This window comes from Pogoniulus pusillus, chromosome 16 (genome assembly GCF_015220805.1).
Source record: "Pogoniulus pusillus isolate bPogPus1 chromosome 16, bPogPus1.pri, whole genome shotgun sequence".
Taxonomy (NCBI): domain Eukaryota; kingdom Metazoa; phylum Chordata; class Aves; order Piciformes; family Lybiidae; genus Pogoniulus; species Pogoniulus pusillus.
The window spans coordinates 13,966,198-13,983,709 of record NC_087279.1 but is presented as its reverse complement, the minus strand read 5'-3'; the positions used below and the strand labels follow the sequence as shown (position 1 = coordinate 13,983,709).

At 45.3% G+C, this 17,512-nt stretch overlaps 1 protein-coding gene across 2 annotated transcripts; it reads right to left on the bottom strand.

The window, feature by feature from the left end:
- Positions 1–283: 283 nt before the first annotated feature.
- TMEM40 (transmembrane protein 40) lies at positions 284–15,625 on the bottom strand. Of its 2 annotated transcripts, none has more exons than XM_064156652.1 (14): positions 15,543–15,625; positions 13,269–13,320; positions 9,724–9,780; positions 9,024–9,163; positions 8,553–8,706; positions 7,116–7,223; positions 5,648–5,701; positions 4,774–4,812; positions 3,514–3,546; positions 2,114–2,173; positions 1,796–1,867; positions 1,644–1,718; positions 839–901; positions 284–390 (listed from the first exon to the last, which is right to left on the bottom strand). In XM_064156652.1, exons 3-14 carry the CDS (start codon positions 9,770–9,772, stop codon positions 371–373), a joined length of 867 nt encoding a protein of 288 aa, XP_064012722.1. In that variant the 5' UTR covers positions 9,773–9,780; positions 13,269–13,320; positions 15,543–15,625; the 3' UTR covers positions 284–370. The 2 variants fall into 2 exon arrangements, with proteins under 2 accessions (XP_064012722.1, XP_064012723.1); XM_064156653.1 differs by lacking the exon at positions 15,543–15,625 and adding an exon at positions 13,657–13,733.
- Between the last annotated feature and the right edge of the window lie 1,887 nt (positions 15,626–17,512).

Sequence of the window (17,512 nt, the reverse complement as noted above, 5' to 3'; positions counted from 1 at the left end):
GTTTGCAGCATCACAAGGGGTGAGGAGGAGGTGGTTATGTGTTTGCCAAGATTCCTACTGAAACATCCAGAGCCTAATCCAGAAGGATAATATTGGTTGGTCTGTTGCTTTTGGTACACTGCAGGCATGGGGGAGGGAAGGAGAATGTGTTTATATTCAGTGGAATTGTCTTGTGAGTTCTGCTGAGCCATGAATCACTTCAGAAGAAAGAGTGGGACCCTGCAACACAGCTCCTTTTTTGAGGGAAGGGAGTGGTGTCCTTCTATTGTCTAACATCTCAATATTTCACAGTAGCCATTAAGTTTTTATTGTCATTTCAGTTCTTTTAATACTAGAAATTTGGACCGCAGTGCTTTCTGAGGTGCTCCTCCTAGGCAGCTTTCCACAAACCTGCACAGTAGAGAAAAAGAAGACTGTAAGGTCTACTGTGCCCAAATCAGGAGGCAGTGCAGCCTTTCAGCATTCTTCCCATTTGGTGCTCACAAACACAGATAAACACAAGCCTAGAGTCTGAATCCCCAACAAGAGGAATGTACCCCCCCAGCTGAATTTTGAATTTAGCTATAGAATTCTTATTTAGACAGTGCCAGGAAGCAGCTGATACCCCATAAGAGGAGAGTATTAAAAATGTGCAAATGCTCACGGAAAACACCAACAACAATTCGTAATTCATTCTCAAACCCAAGTAGCTGTAATTAACTGTAGCAAAATAATTGCTTTGAATTAGTAGGATTGGAAATTGTCATTTAGAGAAGGTTGTCCTAAGCCTTGACCAAAATGAGGTACCCAGAAAGGTCTAAGGCAAGATGCATGCAGTCAGTGAGAAGATGCCTGTTACCTTTTGGCCTGAATTTGTCAATCAAAGGAAGGAAGCTGTCAAACACGCTCCGGATTCGATACACTAGTTGTGGAAACAAACATTTTTTTCCCAAGATGAGCCAGATAGCAACGTAAAACATAGAAAAATACCAAAACCCAAATTCTAACAGTTGCAATATAAATGAACCCAAAGGTTACTGATTAATTATACTGCAAAGGTGCTTGTTTAAAAAGAAAATAGTGACAGGGCTGATTGCTGAGAGAACCATCCACAAACTACCAAAAATATTAGCAAAGGATTACAAAGGCCACTTCCTACTCAGCTAGGAAGCCATAACTTGTTGCAGTTTTCTCACAGCATCCCTAGGGAGTGCCAAGAATGGCCATTTTTGAAACACTGTTTTCAGTATCTGCTGCCATCCAGGTTCTGCTGAGCATCCATGCTCAGGGTGCTCAGCTGCCTCAGTCCCAGGGGAGCAAACTGCAGCCTGGGCGTGCAGTGCCTTATAGAGTGTGTCTGGGAAGATGCTTGGCTGCTAAAATTATTCGTTGTCATGGCAACTCAGCATTCAGCCATTGCTGCAGAAAGAGGTGACTCAGGGTCTTGTGATCACTGAAAATGAAAAATGAGTCAACTCCTCCCCCAGCGTCACTGAGGCACATTTGTCTCCAGCCACACTGGGTAATTGTGACTGGGATGTTGCAGGGTCCTTATGTGATGATTTACAGAATCTCAGCAGCTCCACAGACCTGTGCAGTTTAGTGACTCTGTGCCCTTGTATCCTCAGTGTAGACACAGAGCTGACTGCCATAGACACACTTACCTAGGCCAAAGTATATCCCAGTGGTTTCCAGAGAAGCAAAGGTTACTAAACCAATTCCAAGAGAAATAGTCCAATCTAGGGAAACAAAAGTTTGGTTTTGTTAATTTTTCTAGTGTGCAACAACTTACTCTTCCATTGAAGTTCTGCCTTACCTTTGTAGTAGTAATAGCAAATAAGTAAAGTTCCAGTTGCAAAGCAAAGAATGACAAAATGGAAGAACTCATCTGAAATAGAGAGGGGAAAATTAGGTCACAACTGCATGTGAATAAAGTTTATTTCCATGAGCTGTCTCACACACTAGACTGAACTGCAGGACATACAGCTACACAAGTTCATAGGATGCACTTCAACAAAATAGTTGTGTTAGGAAAGAAAAAACAAAATAGGCTGTTTTTGAACCAAAGGTCTTCATGGCCTTGAGGTTCAACAGAGCTGACAGCAGTTGGATTAAAGTAATTCTAAACAAGTACCGTCCTTCCGTATGCCCATCCATCGCAGTGCCCACTGCTGGAGCTGGGGGGTCTTGTAGGCTACAAAAAAGAAATCCCTTTAATTGCTGGGCAACCCTGAAATTAAAGCTTTTATTTCCCTTTTTGTATCTGAAATCAACTCTCAGAGCACAATGAATGCAAAACTGTTTGTTCAAAGGAGAGAGTGTGAGCCTTTCAGAAAGGTCAAATTAGCAATTTTAAAATCACCCCCATAAAGAGCAGGGGTTTGTTTGTTGTTTGGTTTGTTTTTTTTTAAAGCCTGATCAGATGGTTGCAGTCACAATACAGAATTGTTTTAAAGCACTCTGCATCTTCTCTATCTAGTCTGGAACAATCAGTAGGCTCAGCATGACAGTGGGGGAGTAAAGCAGTAGTACAAGGGTGCTTCAGTTTGATTCTCAGGTGCTTTGCACAATCTCAACTGTGCTAATATCACCATGTATGAGCACCATCAATCTATAGAAGCCTGATGCTGAAGTGTTTCTGCACCTCCCACATGGAGAGCCAAGGCTGACAATTAGTCTCCTATCATTAGCTATCCTGATAACACAGACAGAACAACATAAGAACAAGGCACTGGTAGAGCTTTAAACCAAGAGCATTTTCCTGTATGGTAGCTGTGTGCAGAGTTGTCAAATTCCATTCTTTCTACCAATACAGTTGGTGAAAGAGATAACTTTCACCAGATTCCCAATGACCTCTTCAAACCAGAAGGGTTTCTTCCCTGTTTTGCTTGCTGGTAGCTTGAGAAGACAGTTAGGCTGCCTGGTGCACATAAGCCTTTGGGAGCTGATTTATCGCAAGTTTTAGGTGCTGATTTCACTTACACTGGGCTGTGGATCCAGGCAGTGGATTGAATTTTCTCTAAAGGTGTAAGAGGAAAGTATAGGAAATGTTCTGCACATCAGCTGCAGACTTTCGCCACTGTGCTTTCTGAACCATGAAGCAAGTAAACATTGCCAAGAAATTCTGTTCTGGGTCAGGTGATAGTAGTGTAATAATATTGGGGTTTTTTTGTACATTCTGGATTGATCAAGTTCTAGTTTAGGGACAAACTCAGTCAACTGATTCTTAATGTTAACATAACATTGCACTATTCTGATTCCCAGATGTCTATAGACAGGGATTGTATTAGAACTTCATACTTGGCAGCTGTCTGTTCTGTATAACTGCCTCCCAGATGCAATACCCCTGCTGTAACTTTGTGTCATGGAATGCCCTGCACAGTGCATTCTAACAACTATTCTCAAACTTCTACTTTTTGACTAGGACATACCAAGGTATCAAGGAGCTGGTACAGCAAATCAGCACTATGGAAAACACAGTCTTGAAGGACAGCATCCCTAAGAAAAAACTTGTGTTTGCTTGTATGTACTCACCATCTGCAGCTGAGTCTTCTCTCCTGGTAATCTCTGAAAAGAAACACAGTTTTGTTATTTCTGATGGGAAAAATTCTCATCTGTTGTGTCCCCTATTACCAGCACTAGCAAGTACAGTGAGCGTTCACCCATTTGGTGACTCAGTATACACAAAACAGCACTTGAAAGTGACAGGAAATAGAAGGGCCTAAGAAGAGATGGCAGTAAAACGGACTCTTCACTGATCCCAGGTTCTCTGAAGTAGCTGGGCCCAGGCAGAGCTGGGATCACAGGTGCTGCATGTGTGTATGACCTGGTCCTGTCCAATACAGCAGGTATGCTGTCCTGCGCTAGCTAAGTATTTCCTGTCTCAGTCTGGTGCATTGAAGTAATCTAGAACTGAAACAACAAAGGCTGTGGTGAGAGGTGGAGAGGCTAAATGCCAGCTGGAGAAGCACCAGGATCCTCTTTCTGCACCTTGCAATGAGAGAACATTGTATTACACTGTGTATTTTATGTGGAGATAGGTAACTCAGAAACCTCCCCTAGGGATTATGCTGCAATTTATGTCTTCTTCCCAACTCTGTCCTTGTCTGAAACAGTCCAAGTTGCAGCAACTCTTCCCCACTTCACAGGAGAAAAGTGGTTTAGCAGGTGTTCCTCAGAACGGCCAGGCCATCAGACTGTCTGCCTCTCAAACTAATGAATGTGGCCTTGGCCTGGAATGGGAGGGAGGAGATCAGTAATGCAATTAGGCCATTGAAAGCTTCCTGCCATGGCGTTTGTACATCTGTTCTGGTGTTGCTCGGCAATGCCCGATAAGAGGAAATTTGCTTTTAGTCTGATGTCTGTTCAGAGTATCACTGTTTTGCAGAAACCAACCCCAGCTCCCTCGCCAGTCTTGCATCCCTGCTCAGCAGGAGATAGAGGGCAGCAGGGAGCGCTGAGACCAGCCCAGCTTCCTCGGGAAAGCTTCCCCAAAAGATTTTCTGGGTTTTGCCCTAAGAAGGATGACAATTGCTGTGAGCTGATCCTGGGAAAACCTGGCAGGCCTACCAAAAAAAAGGGTCCATCTGCTAGAACACCATCACTTGCCAGCAGCCTGCCACTGGCAATCTTGCAACAAAATGTCTGCACCGTCCTCAGGTCGAGCACCAGATTAACTGAAAACCAGTAGATTTACAGCCAGGGGGGATCTTTTAATCTGTAAGCATACCAGAAAGAAGAAAGTGCAGTCACAGCCTTCCTTTCAGCAGGATGAGGTTATCTGGGAACACTTACCTGAGTCTCTACTGTAAGGAACGACCTCTGCTGGCATGCCTAAAATATATACACAAAGATGATACAGGTTAGCATCCATCATGAGTGTGCCCAGCTGCTGCCAGTGCCAGCCCTTATAACTCAGCTGGAATTAGCGTGGCTGTGCACAAGTGACAAGATGGGTTTGAACACATGAGAGAGGGCAGCTCTGCTGTGGGTTACACAGTTCCAAAGTGAGAAATGCGAATGGATTATTAACCTCCCATATTCCATCTCTCATGATGTCTCAGAGGAGTCTGATTCTGCCTGACTCCAGATAAATTAGCTCTGCTGATGCCAATCTGAATGAGCTACTTGTGCATCTGGGCTGCGATAAATTTAAGATGTTAAATACATGATTAAAGCCTTAACTTATTTACATCCATAGGTCTGTACCATAAGATGAAAGCCATTTCTGTGTGCTGACACAACAAGCTTTCTCCACCTGCATTATACTTATTTTCCATTTTCCCTTTGGAAGCAAAGAAAACACCTTGAGATGGTGTGGTCCTCACTGCTGATGTGACTGCAGACTTGGTAAGCAGAGGTTGTGAGAGATATTTTCAAAACTCTGCAGCATTTCAGTATCAACAGTGCAGAGCCAGGCAGCAGGACTTCTCCCACAACAGTGGATCTTGCTGTTCTCCTGCTTCAAGTGTTAAGCACAGGGCATGGCTGAGTATTACTTGGGCTTCACCTTTCCTACAGCCACATTCTGAGTGATCTTTTCCTATGTCTATACATATTAATACACTTATGTTCCAAAGTCGAACCGAAGAATAGCCAAAATTACCCCTCTTTTTGTTTATATTTGCTGTCTCTAGTAAAAATCAATACTGTTGTCACTTTGTCTTACCTCTAAGTAAATGGCCTTCAGTCTTGTGTCTTCTTAAGTCTTCCCCATCACTGTCTGGATAGAGAAAGTGTTTTTTCATTGCATGCAAGAAAAACATTCCAGCAGTGTCCGAAAAGGCACTACTGTAGTTGTTTGCTCATAATGCAATAATAGCAGTGGACTATGCAGGTAAAAATCCAAGGCTTGGGCAAGCAAGGATCTATGTCAACTGCTTTTGCCTCTCCATTCTCTGCAAAGCTGACTGAACAAGAAGAACATTTTCAAAATTTGAAGCTGAAGTAATTTGTGTAAAGGGATGCTGTGAGAAAGCTCTTATTTAAACACAGGCAGTAGCAACACTCCAAATGCAACTCATTTGTTCTTTATCAGCTCATGGCTTTCTGTAATGAAATTATGCAGTAACAGCATTCTCACTGCCATGCTGCCTGTCACTTAGTCTCATCTTCCATGAATTTAATGCTCAGTGGCAGCCAACGAAACTTGATACGCTCTTGAGGTTTGCTGACTGGAAAAGAAATGCCAGATGTGGTACAGCACTGTCAGCTGCTGCTGTACACTGACTATTGGGGTGTAGTAGAAGGACTGAGATTAGTAGGTTAAGGGAGGTTCTCCTTCTCCTCTGCTCTGCCCTGGTGAGGCCTCATCTGGAGTATTGTGTCCAGTTCTTGGCCCACCAGCTCAAGGAGAACAGGAAGCTGCTTGAGAGAGTCCAGCACAGAGCCACAAAAATGATTAAGGAAGTTGAACATCTTCCTTATGAGGAGAGCCTGAGGGAGCTGGGGCTTGTTAGCTTGGAGAGGAGATGACTAAGGGGTGACCTCATCAATGTTTATAAATATGTAAGGGGTGAGTGCCAGGAGGATGGAGCCAGCCTTTTCTCAGTGATGCCCAGTGACAGGACAAGGGACACTGGGTAGAAGCTGAGGCGTAGGAGGTTCCATGTGAACCTGAGGAAGGTTTTTTTTCACCGTGAGGGTGACAGAGCACTGGAACAGGCTGCCCAGGGAGGCTGTGGAGTCTCCCTCTCTGAAGATACTCAAGAACTGTCTGGATGCATTCCAGTGTGATCTGCTTTAGATGATCCTGCTCTGGTAGGGGGGGCCTGGAACAGATGATCTTACAAGGGTCCCTTCCAACCCCTGACATTCTATGATTCTATTCCACTCCTGCTATAGCACAGGCTTCAGCTGAGACCATAAACATACGGAGGATCACTGAAGTTGTGACCTTTTATTTTGGGAATAAATCTTGCAGCAGAGTTCCACATATCTGAAACTTCCAACTCCCACACAAGCAAGAGGCAGGTGCTCTTCTACTGGGACTGATATTCTCTCTTCTGCACAATTTGTTACTTTTTTCAGAGCTCTACAGAATTGCTACTGAATCGCTGCAAGTCTCCTGTGTGGATCTTTCCTGAACATGCACCCAGACCAAATTATGTATCAGGATAAAAATAAATCCTCTTTACCTTGTGTATGTTCATCCATGGACTCATGGGATGAGTCTTCAGCCTCTTCTTCCCTTTGTGAAAGTATGAGATTTCTTTCCAATCTCTTCAGGAGTTTCAGTTTTTCATCTGTTTTATACATAGAGAAAAAAATACTAGAAACAGCTATTTACATTTTCTCTCTTCTGCAGTGACAGATTTCACAATGCTTCATTAAGGATTGTCTGGCAGGAAATCACACCCTGAGTCTTATTTTAGTGGTGTTTTTTTGCATACAAGTAATAGAAGGGATTACAAATGACAGCCTTATTCCTTTACTGTTTAGATGTTTGTAAGTAGATGCCTGAAGTTTCATATTCTGGCCTTTAGTTTACTCATAATGCTACCCTTGTGAAAATCCCCATTGCCTGCAGCTGCAGCTGGAAGATGTTTTAGCCAGGTAATAGTGGCTCACTGTTCCCTGGGCTACTTCTCCGTTCACCCCTGTGACTTATGCTGACTGCCCTGTTTATGCCGCAGTGCCAGCACCCTCTCGTGGCACAAGAGCAGAGCCCTCCCAGCAGCCTCACTGGGGAGGAGAAATCTACCAGATGTTGCACCTGGGCTGGAGCTGCAAGTGATTCTTAACAGCTTCAGATTCAGCGTTGTGCTGGAAGCCAGCAGGTCCATGCCCCTCGTCATTAATGGCTGCACTATTTGAACACACAGCTAGACATGTGCAGGAGCAGGAAGGAGGGCCCTGCTGTGACAAACTTTCCTAGTCTGACAGGTGACCAAAGCTGGGCTGCAATTTGGGTTGGGAGGTCTCTCCACGTCATGAACATCAAGGCAGTTAAGTGGCAAAGGATGTCTGTGAGGGTCTCCAGTTAAATTCAAGGTCATCTTTAGTGAGTGCAGCTCTGTGATCTATCAAAGACAATTAATGAATCTATGGGCCCTGTGGAACTGCACTTAGTTTCTTACTGCACAGCCATGCAAATGAGAAGTGCAGTGGAGTCCATTTGTATCTTATTGCTAGGTTCAGCACCCTGAGTGGCATCCTCCATCCACTCCTTTCATGCTGCTGCTGGGCTCATTTGCAAAAAATATTTTCAGTGTCTCAGTTCAAATTTCTTACCACTACAAGAGCTTGGAGGGGTCCAGGCTGGCTGGAGAGCAGTCATGTAAAACAGTGTCCTGAGTGTCATCAATCCAGACAGGCAGAAAAAACTGGGGCACACTTTTAAGTCAGAGATATTTCTTTGGCCTCGCCAGCCCAGGACCTTTCCTCCTCACACAAGTTCATTTCCCCAGAAGAGACCAAGTCAGATTAAGTAAATACTGTCTCTGACTCATGTCATCACTGTACCTTCCTGACTTTTCAAAGCAGCATTTCTAGACATTTCAGTTGTTCACTAGTAATCACCTCACTGCAATAATCTTAACAAAGCAGCGGATGAGCAGCCAGGCAGGACTCACCCTTTCCCTTGCAGCTGGGCAGCTGCCTGTATCCAGATGGGTCAGTTGTTTTCAGCAAGAGGTAGAGAACAGCCATTGCCCTGACTCCTTTCTTCTCTATGGCTTTCAGGCAGGCTGCACAGCCTCCAGGCAGGACACTACAGCTGTTGAGGAGCTGAAAGATAGTTAACTAAGTTGCAAATAGTCCTTCCCATAAAACACAGCATGCAGAAACATATTCTGCTGCACAAACAAATGCATCTCACCTCTGGGAAACATCATCCCTTTGGAGTCTGTACAAATCCAGTGATTTTTGCACTTGGAGAACACCCAAGTCTCATCAATCTACTGCCCTTTGGCACAATTTAGATACCTTCTAGCATATCAGATAACTAGGCTGCATCTTTTGTTTCCCTCAGGTATATCACAGAAGCATAATAGCATCTGTATAACAATGTCTTACAAAGGATACCTGTTTCTGCAGTAACTTACATTGCTCTTTTCTTCGGGATTCAAGATAGGTGGTTCAGTGGTGGCTAACCCTTTCACAAGGCGCTCCCAGAAGGACTGGTTCATGTTCTCTTGATTCTCCAAGTAACTGGCATCAGCAGCAAAAGCCCTCTGGAAAATGTCTGAGAGAGAAAACAAGCAAATCAGTGTGCAGCGGCAGGGGTAGGTTTCATGATAGTGTTCTTGTGGTGGTGTATCACGGCTAACATGGTGCCCAGTGTCAGCATGTGTAGGAGAGTAGTGCTGTACTGTGTAGAACAGCTGTGTCTGCCAGAAACCAGAACAATGTCAGTAGTCTGAAACAAACTGCTCATGTCCTTGTGGTGCCACTGTCTCAGCTGGAGAAGCAGGGGAAGTATTCCCAGCTACTAATTCTGACCATGCAGTTTTACAGACAGACAAAAAGGACTGGATACCAAGGAACTGAGATAGCTCATTAGGCATTTAATGCACAGCATTACAATCTTCATGCATCTGAATTCCCACCATCACGCATGGCCAAGGCCTGATGAGAGGCCTGTGGAAGAGCTGGGAACTTACTGCTGGTCTCCTACAAGCAAGGAGACAGGTGAAGCATGTTTTCATAGGAAACAAGTTTCACTGGCTTATGACCATTCCACCATAATGTATGTGTATGTCTCTTGTGAATTAGACAAAGGTTTGACCTTTGTGCGATCCTTACCTTGCTGTTCTTCACCAAGATCTGGGAATAGGACATTGAAGTTCTCCATCGCTGTGCCTGTTCAAACAGGTAGAAAAAGCATACTTAGAAACAGCTCAGTCTGAGTTTCTCTGTTTTTATGGCTTGACTCTGTGCAAAGATGGCACTTCAGTTTTGAAATCACTTCTCTGTTGCAATGGGAGTTTCACATCATGATTCATTTACCCTCACAGGACCCATTCTCACCTCCTCTGAGTGAGTCCTCCTGGGCTGGCCTTTGGTTATTAAGAAAGAACAAAAGTCTGATCATCATGAGTAAAATGAAAAGAAGTCCTACTTGATCATTCACATTGTTGGGTTTTATAGCTACCAAGGTATCTAATTAACTCTTTACCACAGATGTGAGTAATTTAATATGTCTTCTTCCATTCACAAAACAGAACAATTATTCCTCACCTCTGACATTCTTACACCTAAAAGATACCAGTTGGGGAGAACAGGTGAAGAAGACTTGGAATTATTGTCTCAGGGAAGAGTTTGACACCTCAACGTCTGCTCCTCCCAAGTTGTCATGAAAAGGAAATTTCCACTAACTTTATAAATTAAAACTTTTTAAGTGTTGATCCCACTTTCTTACTGGGATTCACCATGGAAAGGAAACATTCTAACATACCCCAAACCCAGTGTTTCTTTTTGTTCTCTTTTTGTTGTGAGGCTGTTTTGCTCTGATGATGCCATTTTTTATGGTGATTATGGTTCTGAACGGTTGCCGCCTCCTGCTGTGGTCCAGGCATCCTGCACTGACTGCATCTCCTCTCATGCAGCACTTCAACTTAAACACAATTGTATGAGAGATGCAAAAGAAAATTTTAGGGGAGCCTGAGGTACCACTATGTAGGGTGCCACACCCACACTTTTTCTTACAATATGACTTTTGGGTCCATTCAACAACATATTTTCAATCAAGCAGTTTGAAAACTAAACATTTCCTTTAAATTTTCCACATGGAAAACTTTCTTTTCCTACAGACACTTTCAGTTGTCTGGAGACCAACATATCAGTCAGAAAAATATTCCAGTACAAAACCCACACCAGAGCCAGTTAAGGATAGAAGAACATATAAGCAGAACCATCTCCATTCTGGAAACAGGACAACTTTTTGTCAGGTCTCAAGGAAATCAGACACAAACAGACTCTAAAATCTCCAAACCCATCCCTCTTTGGAACCAAGGTCAAGGTCCCTTGGCTTTGGTATGTTGGTCATGCTGGGGGCTTTCTGTTCTTCAAATGATGCAGTCCTTAGTTTGAAACTCTTTTACCCACTGGTTTGTTTATTGCTTCTGGGAAGGTTACTTCGTCTTGTTAACCCTATTTAAAGGCTCAGCCCAGAAAACTGCTCACCTACCTCCTAGATGCATTGGGAGAAAATAGTCATTTACTATCTTAAGAACACTTTGAATAGTAGCTTTTATCAAACCACCTGACACACCTGGAAGAAGTGGCAAGGTTTTGGACAAACAAGCTTTGGGCTCTCTCAGTCTAGTAAAATCTCTCCCACAACCCTTCCCTGCCCTACAGTCTGTGCTGCTGCAGCTGTGACAGCAGTGCTGACAGTTGCTGGCAATGTTAGGCTCTGAGCACCCAGGAGGGAATGCAGGAAGCACATCTGTCCTCTGCCTGGACAAGCAGTAGCTGATGTTGAAATACAGGAACCCAGCACACCACACCCTGGGTAAACTTGTTCTCAGCCACACAATAGAGAACATGATTTTTGTGCAGTTACGGATCTCCAGCTGTGGTTTTCAGCCTTTTTCAGCATCTTCCTTGCTTTCCTATTTACTTAGCTTAAACCTTGCAACAGTGTTTGCTTTTGTAAATTAAATCCTTTAGGCCTCTTTGTGGCACAGTTGAAACACTAGGCCTAAAGGAACAAAATTACTTCAAGTATAAATATTTCTTCTCTCACTGATTAATTCCATTTCACACAAACATTTTCAGATTTTACTGTTAAGTGAAATTCAGTAGGTTTAGCTTTGGGGCTCCTGATCACTAGTGAAGGCCACTTTCATTGGCACATTCAAGGCATTTTGCTTTTCCTGTGACAAAAACTTGTCACAGTAGCTGCCTTATGCCAGCTGCCTGCCATGGCAAAGACAGTGAGCAGGTAGGCAGCAGCAGATCTCCCACCACACAAAGGAAGAACAATACTGAAGGCAAACACTGTCCACCTCTTTTGCTATCAGACTCATTTACCTTAAAATTGTTAAGGTGCTGGCCCAAATGACCGCATTGCTCAGCTCTACCAGCAACAGAAACACACCTGCCTAATGCTCTTATGCATCCCACTAAGATAAGATCTGGGTGCCACAGGAAGCATCTAGAAACAGCCAGCTCCTGTCTGCTGTGCCTCCAGCACAGTTAAGCCCAGTCAGTCACACAAAGCTTTCCATAAGGAAGGAAGTGTGGTACCTAATTTCTCTGTGGACAATTAACTCCCCCATGGCTCTTCTGGAAAGAAAATAAGATCTAAACAATGGATAAGTATAAGCATTTAATTATTGTATATTTTAAAAGTGATTTAGTTGATTATACCTCACAATGAGGCTAGGGTGGTGATATACTGGCATTACAACTGGCCCATGAGCTCACTGAGGAACGACATGAACCACAGACCTCATCTTGCTTTCCCTACAGTAACCCAGAACGTAATTTAAGTGAGGTCTTTTTAACCTATTAGAATAAAATTTGTGTGCAGTCAAACTGCTATCTGTTTAGAAAGTGAGGGTAACAACTACCATACATGGCAGCTGAAAGCTGCTGAAATGTATCTGGGTGAAATTGTTCAAAGGGATAGTAAAAAAATGCAAATAAAGTGGGTTTAACTTCCAAAACAAAACAAAAGCAAACCTGAACCTTTTCCCTTTGAAACTGCCTTTACTGTTCATTTTAACTTAGATGCTGACATCAAATCCTGCTAAATTCTATTTTAAATGTAACATTAAGTCACTCCCTGTCTTTCTTTGAGACCAAACAAGCTTCATGAAGTGCTCCTTAGCCCAGTCCTAGCAGCTGGTTCCACAGGAAGAAGTCCCGGAGGACTACGACCATGGTGAAAACTGGTAGCTTTCTCCAGTGAGACAACAAAAACTGATCCACAGCAGCTCAGTTTGAAACCATTCCCACTCTGGTTTTCTCAGGCAGTGGCACCAGTGCCATTTGTCTGCTTGCCTTCCTGTTGTCAAATACAGTTGAAACACAACACAGAAGCAGCAAAACTCAAAGCCTTCACTTTTTATCGTGTCCTCACAGAGGCATGTGGAGAGATCCAATGAGTGTATGTTGCTGTGAGAAAAGCAGCTCCCCAGGCTCATGGTAAGCAGAGGTGCAGATCCTCCACCCCTGGCCACTGGCGCCTCCTTCCTCTCTGCCTTCGCAGCAACCCTGGTCACGGTGGCCGTGCTGCTGCCAGCCCTACGCCTGCAAGCCTGGTGCGGTTTGCTGCCTGTTCTCCAGGCAACAGATCGGCAGTGCTCCCACACTCATTTACATGCACCATCTGAAATTACCTGCTTTGTATTTCTCCTGCTGCGTGCTCCTCTCTGTGGTTGCTGGAAAGCTCTGAAGGGAAGACAATAAGCTCATCAGAAGCCAGAAGAGCTCGTACATGTAGTCTGAGTAAAGGTAAGGCAAACAAATCATCCACTACCCATAAAGTACAGGGCTTGCCACGAGGATTTCATGGAGGAAAAAAAAACAACAAAAGCATGGGGAAGTTTAGCCAAGAAGATGCAGAGGTTACAGGGAAGCCCTGTGACCTGCCCCCACAGCACGACCCCTTAATAGTGTCGTGATGCCTTAGGGAGGAATCAACCAACCACCAAGAGCTGCAACACAACCCCAGAACACCCTCAGCCTTGAGCACAAGAAACTCCTTAAGTCCTGCCCAGCGCTCACCTGCAGTGCTGTGCGGTGGTTTGGGATCCTGGGGCTGGGCGTGTGTAGTGCTGGCCCCAGCACAGGATAGCGTCGGGGCTGGCACTGGGGCCTCACGTGGCCTGTCCTGACTCACGGCAAGAGAGGCAGTAGCTCTGTGTCATCCTCTGCGGTGCTGCTCTGGGCATGCTGGGAGGAACTGGCTCCTTTCCATGTCTCTTAGCTCTAGAGAAGGGGGCTGAGGGCCAGTTCCCCCCAGCATGGGGGACAGGAGCTGGATGGCCCCCAGCCTGTTTCAGGCACCAACAGACCTCAGTTGCCCTGATGAGCCAGAACCCCCAATCCCTGCCAGTGACAGCTCCAGGGCAGCCTCTGTTTGGGCTGCAGGCCCAGGCCTGCATGTCTGAGTCACAAGGTGTTTGGGGGGTGCCAGGATCCCTCTCTGAAGAGAAATGGCCAGGGCTCCCATAAAGCCAAGCAGGGACTCCATAATGGCAGTTTGCAGGCCCAGGCACAACGCCCTCCTGTCCCACATCTCTGGGCTCAGGAGAGAGGCACAGAGGGAATGCCGCTGCTGGGGGCAAGGTGGCTTTTGTACCACACTTAAAAGAAGTGGGATACTGTCAGTAGGAGTCAGGTCCAACCTTCTCCCTCCCATCCCACGTTGTCCCCGAGGCAGGTGCACTGCTTTTATCTCTGTGCCCCAGGGCTGCAGTGTCCTGTGGAGAGCAGCTGGGCTGATGACAGGAAAGAAAGTGTGCCCTCCATCGTGCCTGTCTCTAGCCACCAGAAAGGATGCTGAAAACAGCCAGAGCCACCTCTGGACTACAGATAGATATGCCCAAGGAATGACAGACTATGAACCACGTTCAAAACCTTCCTCTGTTTGCTCTGCACACAAAGTCAGCAAGGGCTCCTGTGTGGATAAAAGGCACAGCTACCAAGCTAGGGGAAAAGTACTTTACATCATCCTGACAAGGTGATAAGCTTGGTATCAGCATGATCTGCTGTGCTTGCAGGTGCGTGGGGTATGAATGAGGTGGAGCAGCCTGCCTTGCTTGCCAGGAGCCGTCTGGGTTGTGAGGAACGATGCTTAAGCCAGGCCTGAGCCCGTGGGCATGAACAATTCCCCTGACTCCGCCCCAAGCTATCTGCTTACTATCAGGTAGGGATCCCACTGCCTAAGCCAGCTGAAGCAACTAAAAGATTTCCTAAGTGAACCTTCCCAGCCAAGCATTTGCTTTATGACAAAGGGTCTCCCAGGCCTTGTCAGGCATTCCATGACAGCTTTCCACCTGAACCTCTGTCAGGTACAAAAGTTCTCTGACTGACTGGAAGTTAGATTGATGCCATATGAGGTGTGCTTTTCCAGCAACACAGGGAGTGGGTGCAAATCCTCCATTTGTTACAGAGTCAGGCATCACTCCCAGCATGCTGCCTGCTTGCTCATAGAAAGCAATCCGGAGCAGCTCAGGCTGCAGTCCAGCCTCCAGTCCCAAATTAGCCTGAGGGAATGGCGGCAAACTGGGTTTTTCTTTGCCCTCTTACAGCAATCTTTTGCTATCTGTAACTCAATAATGGCATCTTGAGTCTTGATAACAGCAAATACCAGAGACCAGATTAGACAGTCCTGAAAGACAAGGGTCCAGAGCTTTGCACTGTCCACAGGCAGTTTCCTGCACGATGGTGACCACCTGCACATCCTTACTGCCTGGCTGTGCACCACCAAGTGCTCAGGCTCTCCTGCTCTGTATAGGCTGCTACACACTCTCGGCCATTCAAGAGAACCAATTTCCTTTACGAGTTTCATGCTCTTTCTTCTGGCAGGAGATACAAACTGCTTCCTCCTAATTCTCACTGCCTTTCTTAGAATAACTGAAAGCATTTCTCTATTTGAGTTTGCTTACCTGTAGTAAGATCAGTAGTGCTCTCCTCTGAGCCTTCCTTTTCCATCTCGATACATGCAAGTTCTGCACAGTATTACACTGAAGCCATTCCTAGGCCGTTTTCTCTTTAGGGAGCTGCTCCTCCACTAGCAGATGATGGCTTCTGACCCAGCCAGCCTTCAGCAGAAAGAACAAGAGAGTAGGAAAGGCAGACCTCTCCTGCACACAAGAGCAGAAAGAAGCAGCCCAGCTCAGCATCTAACATCTGCACTGAAATGCCTGCATTTTCACCTTGGTGTTTCTCACTGCAGCTGCCCCAGGGTAAATCACAAAGTCAGCCCTTCTTAGGCCAGTCTTTCACCTTTGGCTCCTGGTACTCTCACCTAAGAAAGCACTCCAGTTTCTGTGACCCACTCAAGAGGTAACTCCAACCATTCTCCTGCTGGACAAAAACACAGGTCTGGGTATGTCTTCATTTCAGTAGGATTTGTTACAGTCTGGTTTAAGAGTTCCATTTTCTCAGCAAGCATTGGGTCTAAGCATGTCACCTGAAAACACATGTGAAGAGCAACAGCTGGTGTCAGGGGAGACTACTGGGACATTCCAACAACACTGACTGTAGGAGGTGTGGCCACATTGTCATTTGTCACACTGAGCTAACAGTTTCACTTTGGTACAGTTGCTTTCTGAGCAGAGGGCATGCAGAGCAGTTTGTGTAGCTACTTAGCTACTGATGCTTCTGGGGAGAGGATTTGCACTGCCTGCAGTAGGCGTGCATTGATTTTTTTCTTTTACAGTTCTTTTTGGTTGAGTTTTTTTCCTTTGGGGCGGGTTTTAAGTAGGCTGTTCCACAAGCTTTCCATGAACGCCTATGCAAGTGCCTTGTCTCACCTGCCCTATTTAAACCGATGTAATACTCTGCACCTACTTCTGCTGGCAGTACATTATCTAACAATTATAACGCTGCATCGTGTACATGTGCTTATTTTGCCCTTATTTGGGAACTGTCCTCTGAGAGGGAAATGGTGATTTATTCTCTGTATGCTGAGAAAATTGCTTCCAGGAGAGGCTGAGAGACATGAGACACATGCTGAGCACCCCTAGAGCGTGACACTAATTGGTACAGTGTGTGTGTGTGCAGATTTGTCACACAGGCAAGTAGCATGAAAAATGCAGAAATACTCCTAGGGGAGTGTAGGAGGGGCCCAGCAATGGTACCTATTCAGAGCAGCAATTGTTCAGTCACCACATTTCTGACAGACTAAAAGAGTCTCTTTGACATGACACCTCTTGCCCTACCCTGAGACTTGTATGCAAAAGGTTGGTAACTTAGCTGTTACTTTTCTCTTTAAACAAAGCCATATCCCAGCAGACTGTGAAGTAGACTCACCCTGGAAGGGCCAGCGGTGACAGCTGTACCAAATTAAATTAGTGGCTGTTGCAGACCCTCCTGACAGACTCTGGAGAAATACTGTTTCTCCTTCTTTCCAAAGATACTATTGCTAATAGCAGGCTGCCCCACAGCTGCCCTGCACATTCTTGAATCTCACAGGTAGTTTTTGTTGGGTTTGGGTTTTTTTTGACGGGGAGGAGTGTGGTTTTCCTGTGTGGGTATCATGGAGATGTTAAGCAGCTCTCTGTGCATTTGCTGATAAAGACTTGAGTCTACACAGAGCGTCAGATTTTGCTACAGCAGGTCTGGACCTGCTGTGGAGCAGCTTCTGAGCCACCAGCAGCTGTGTTACAGCACAGTGTGCACTGCTCAGGTGTGCCAGAGGCACACAGACAAAGCCCTTAGTATTTTGTGCCACTTAAATGTTACTGTAGCTGCTCCTATAAATGCAGTCTCCAGTTTGGCAAAGGCCAAATGCTCCAATTTTCTGCAACCGCACAGAAAGAATTCCTCCCTCCACCAAGTGATCAGTGTTTAGACATCCACTCTCTCCTGGGACCAGAAGCTAGAGAAAAAAGCCACCAGTTCCTCACACTAC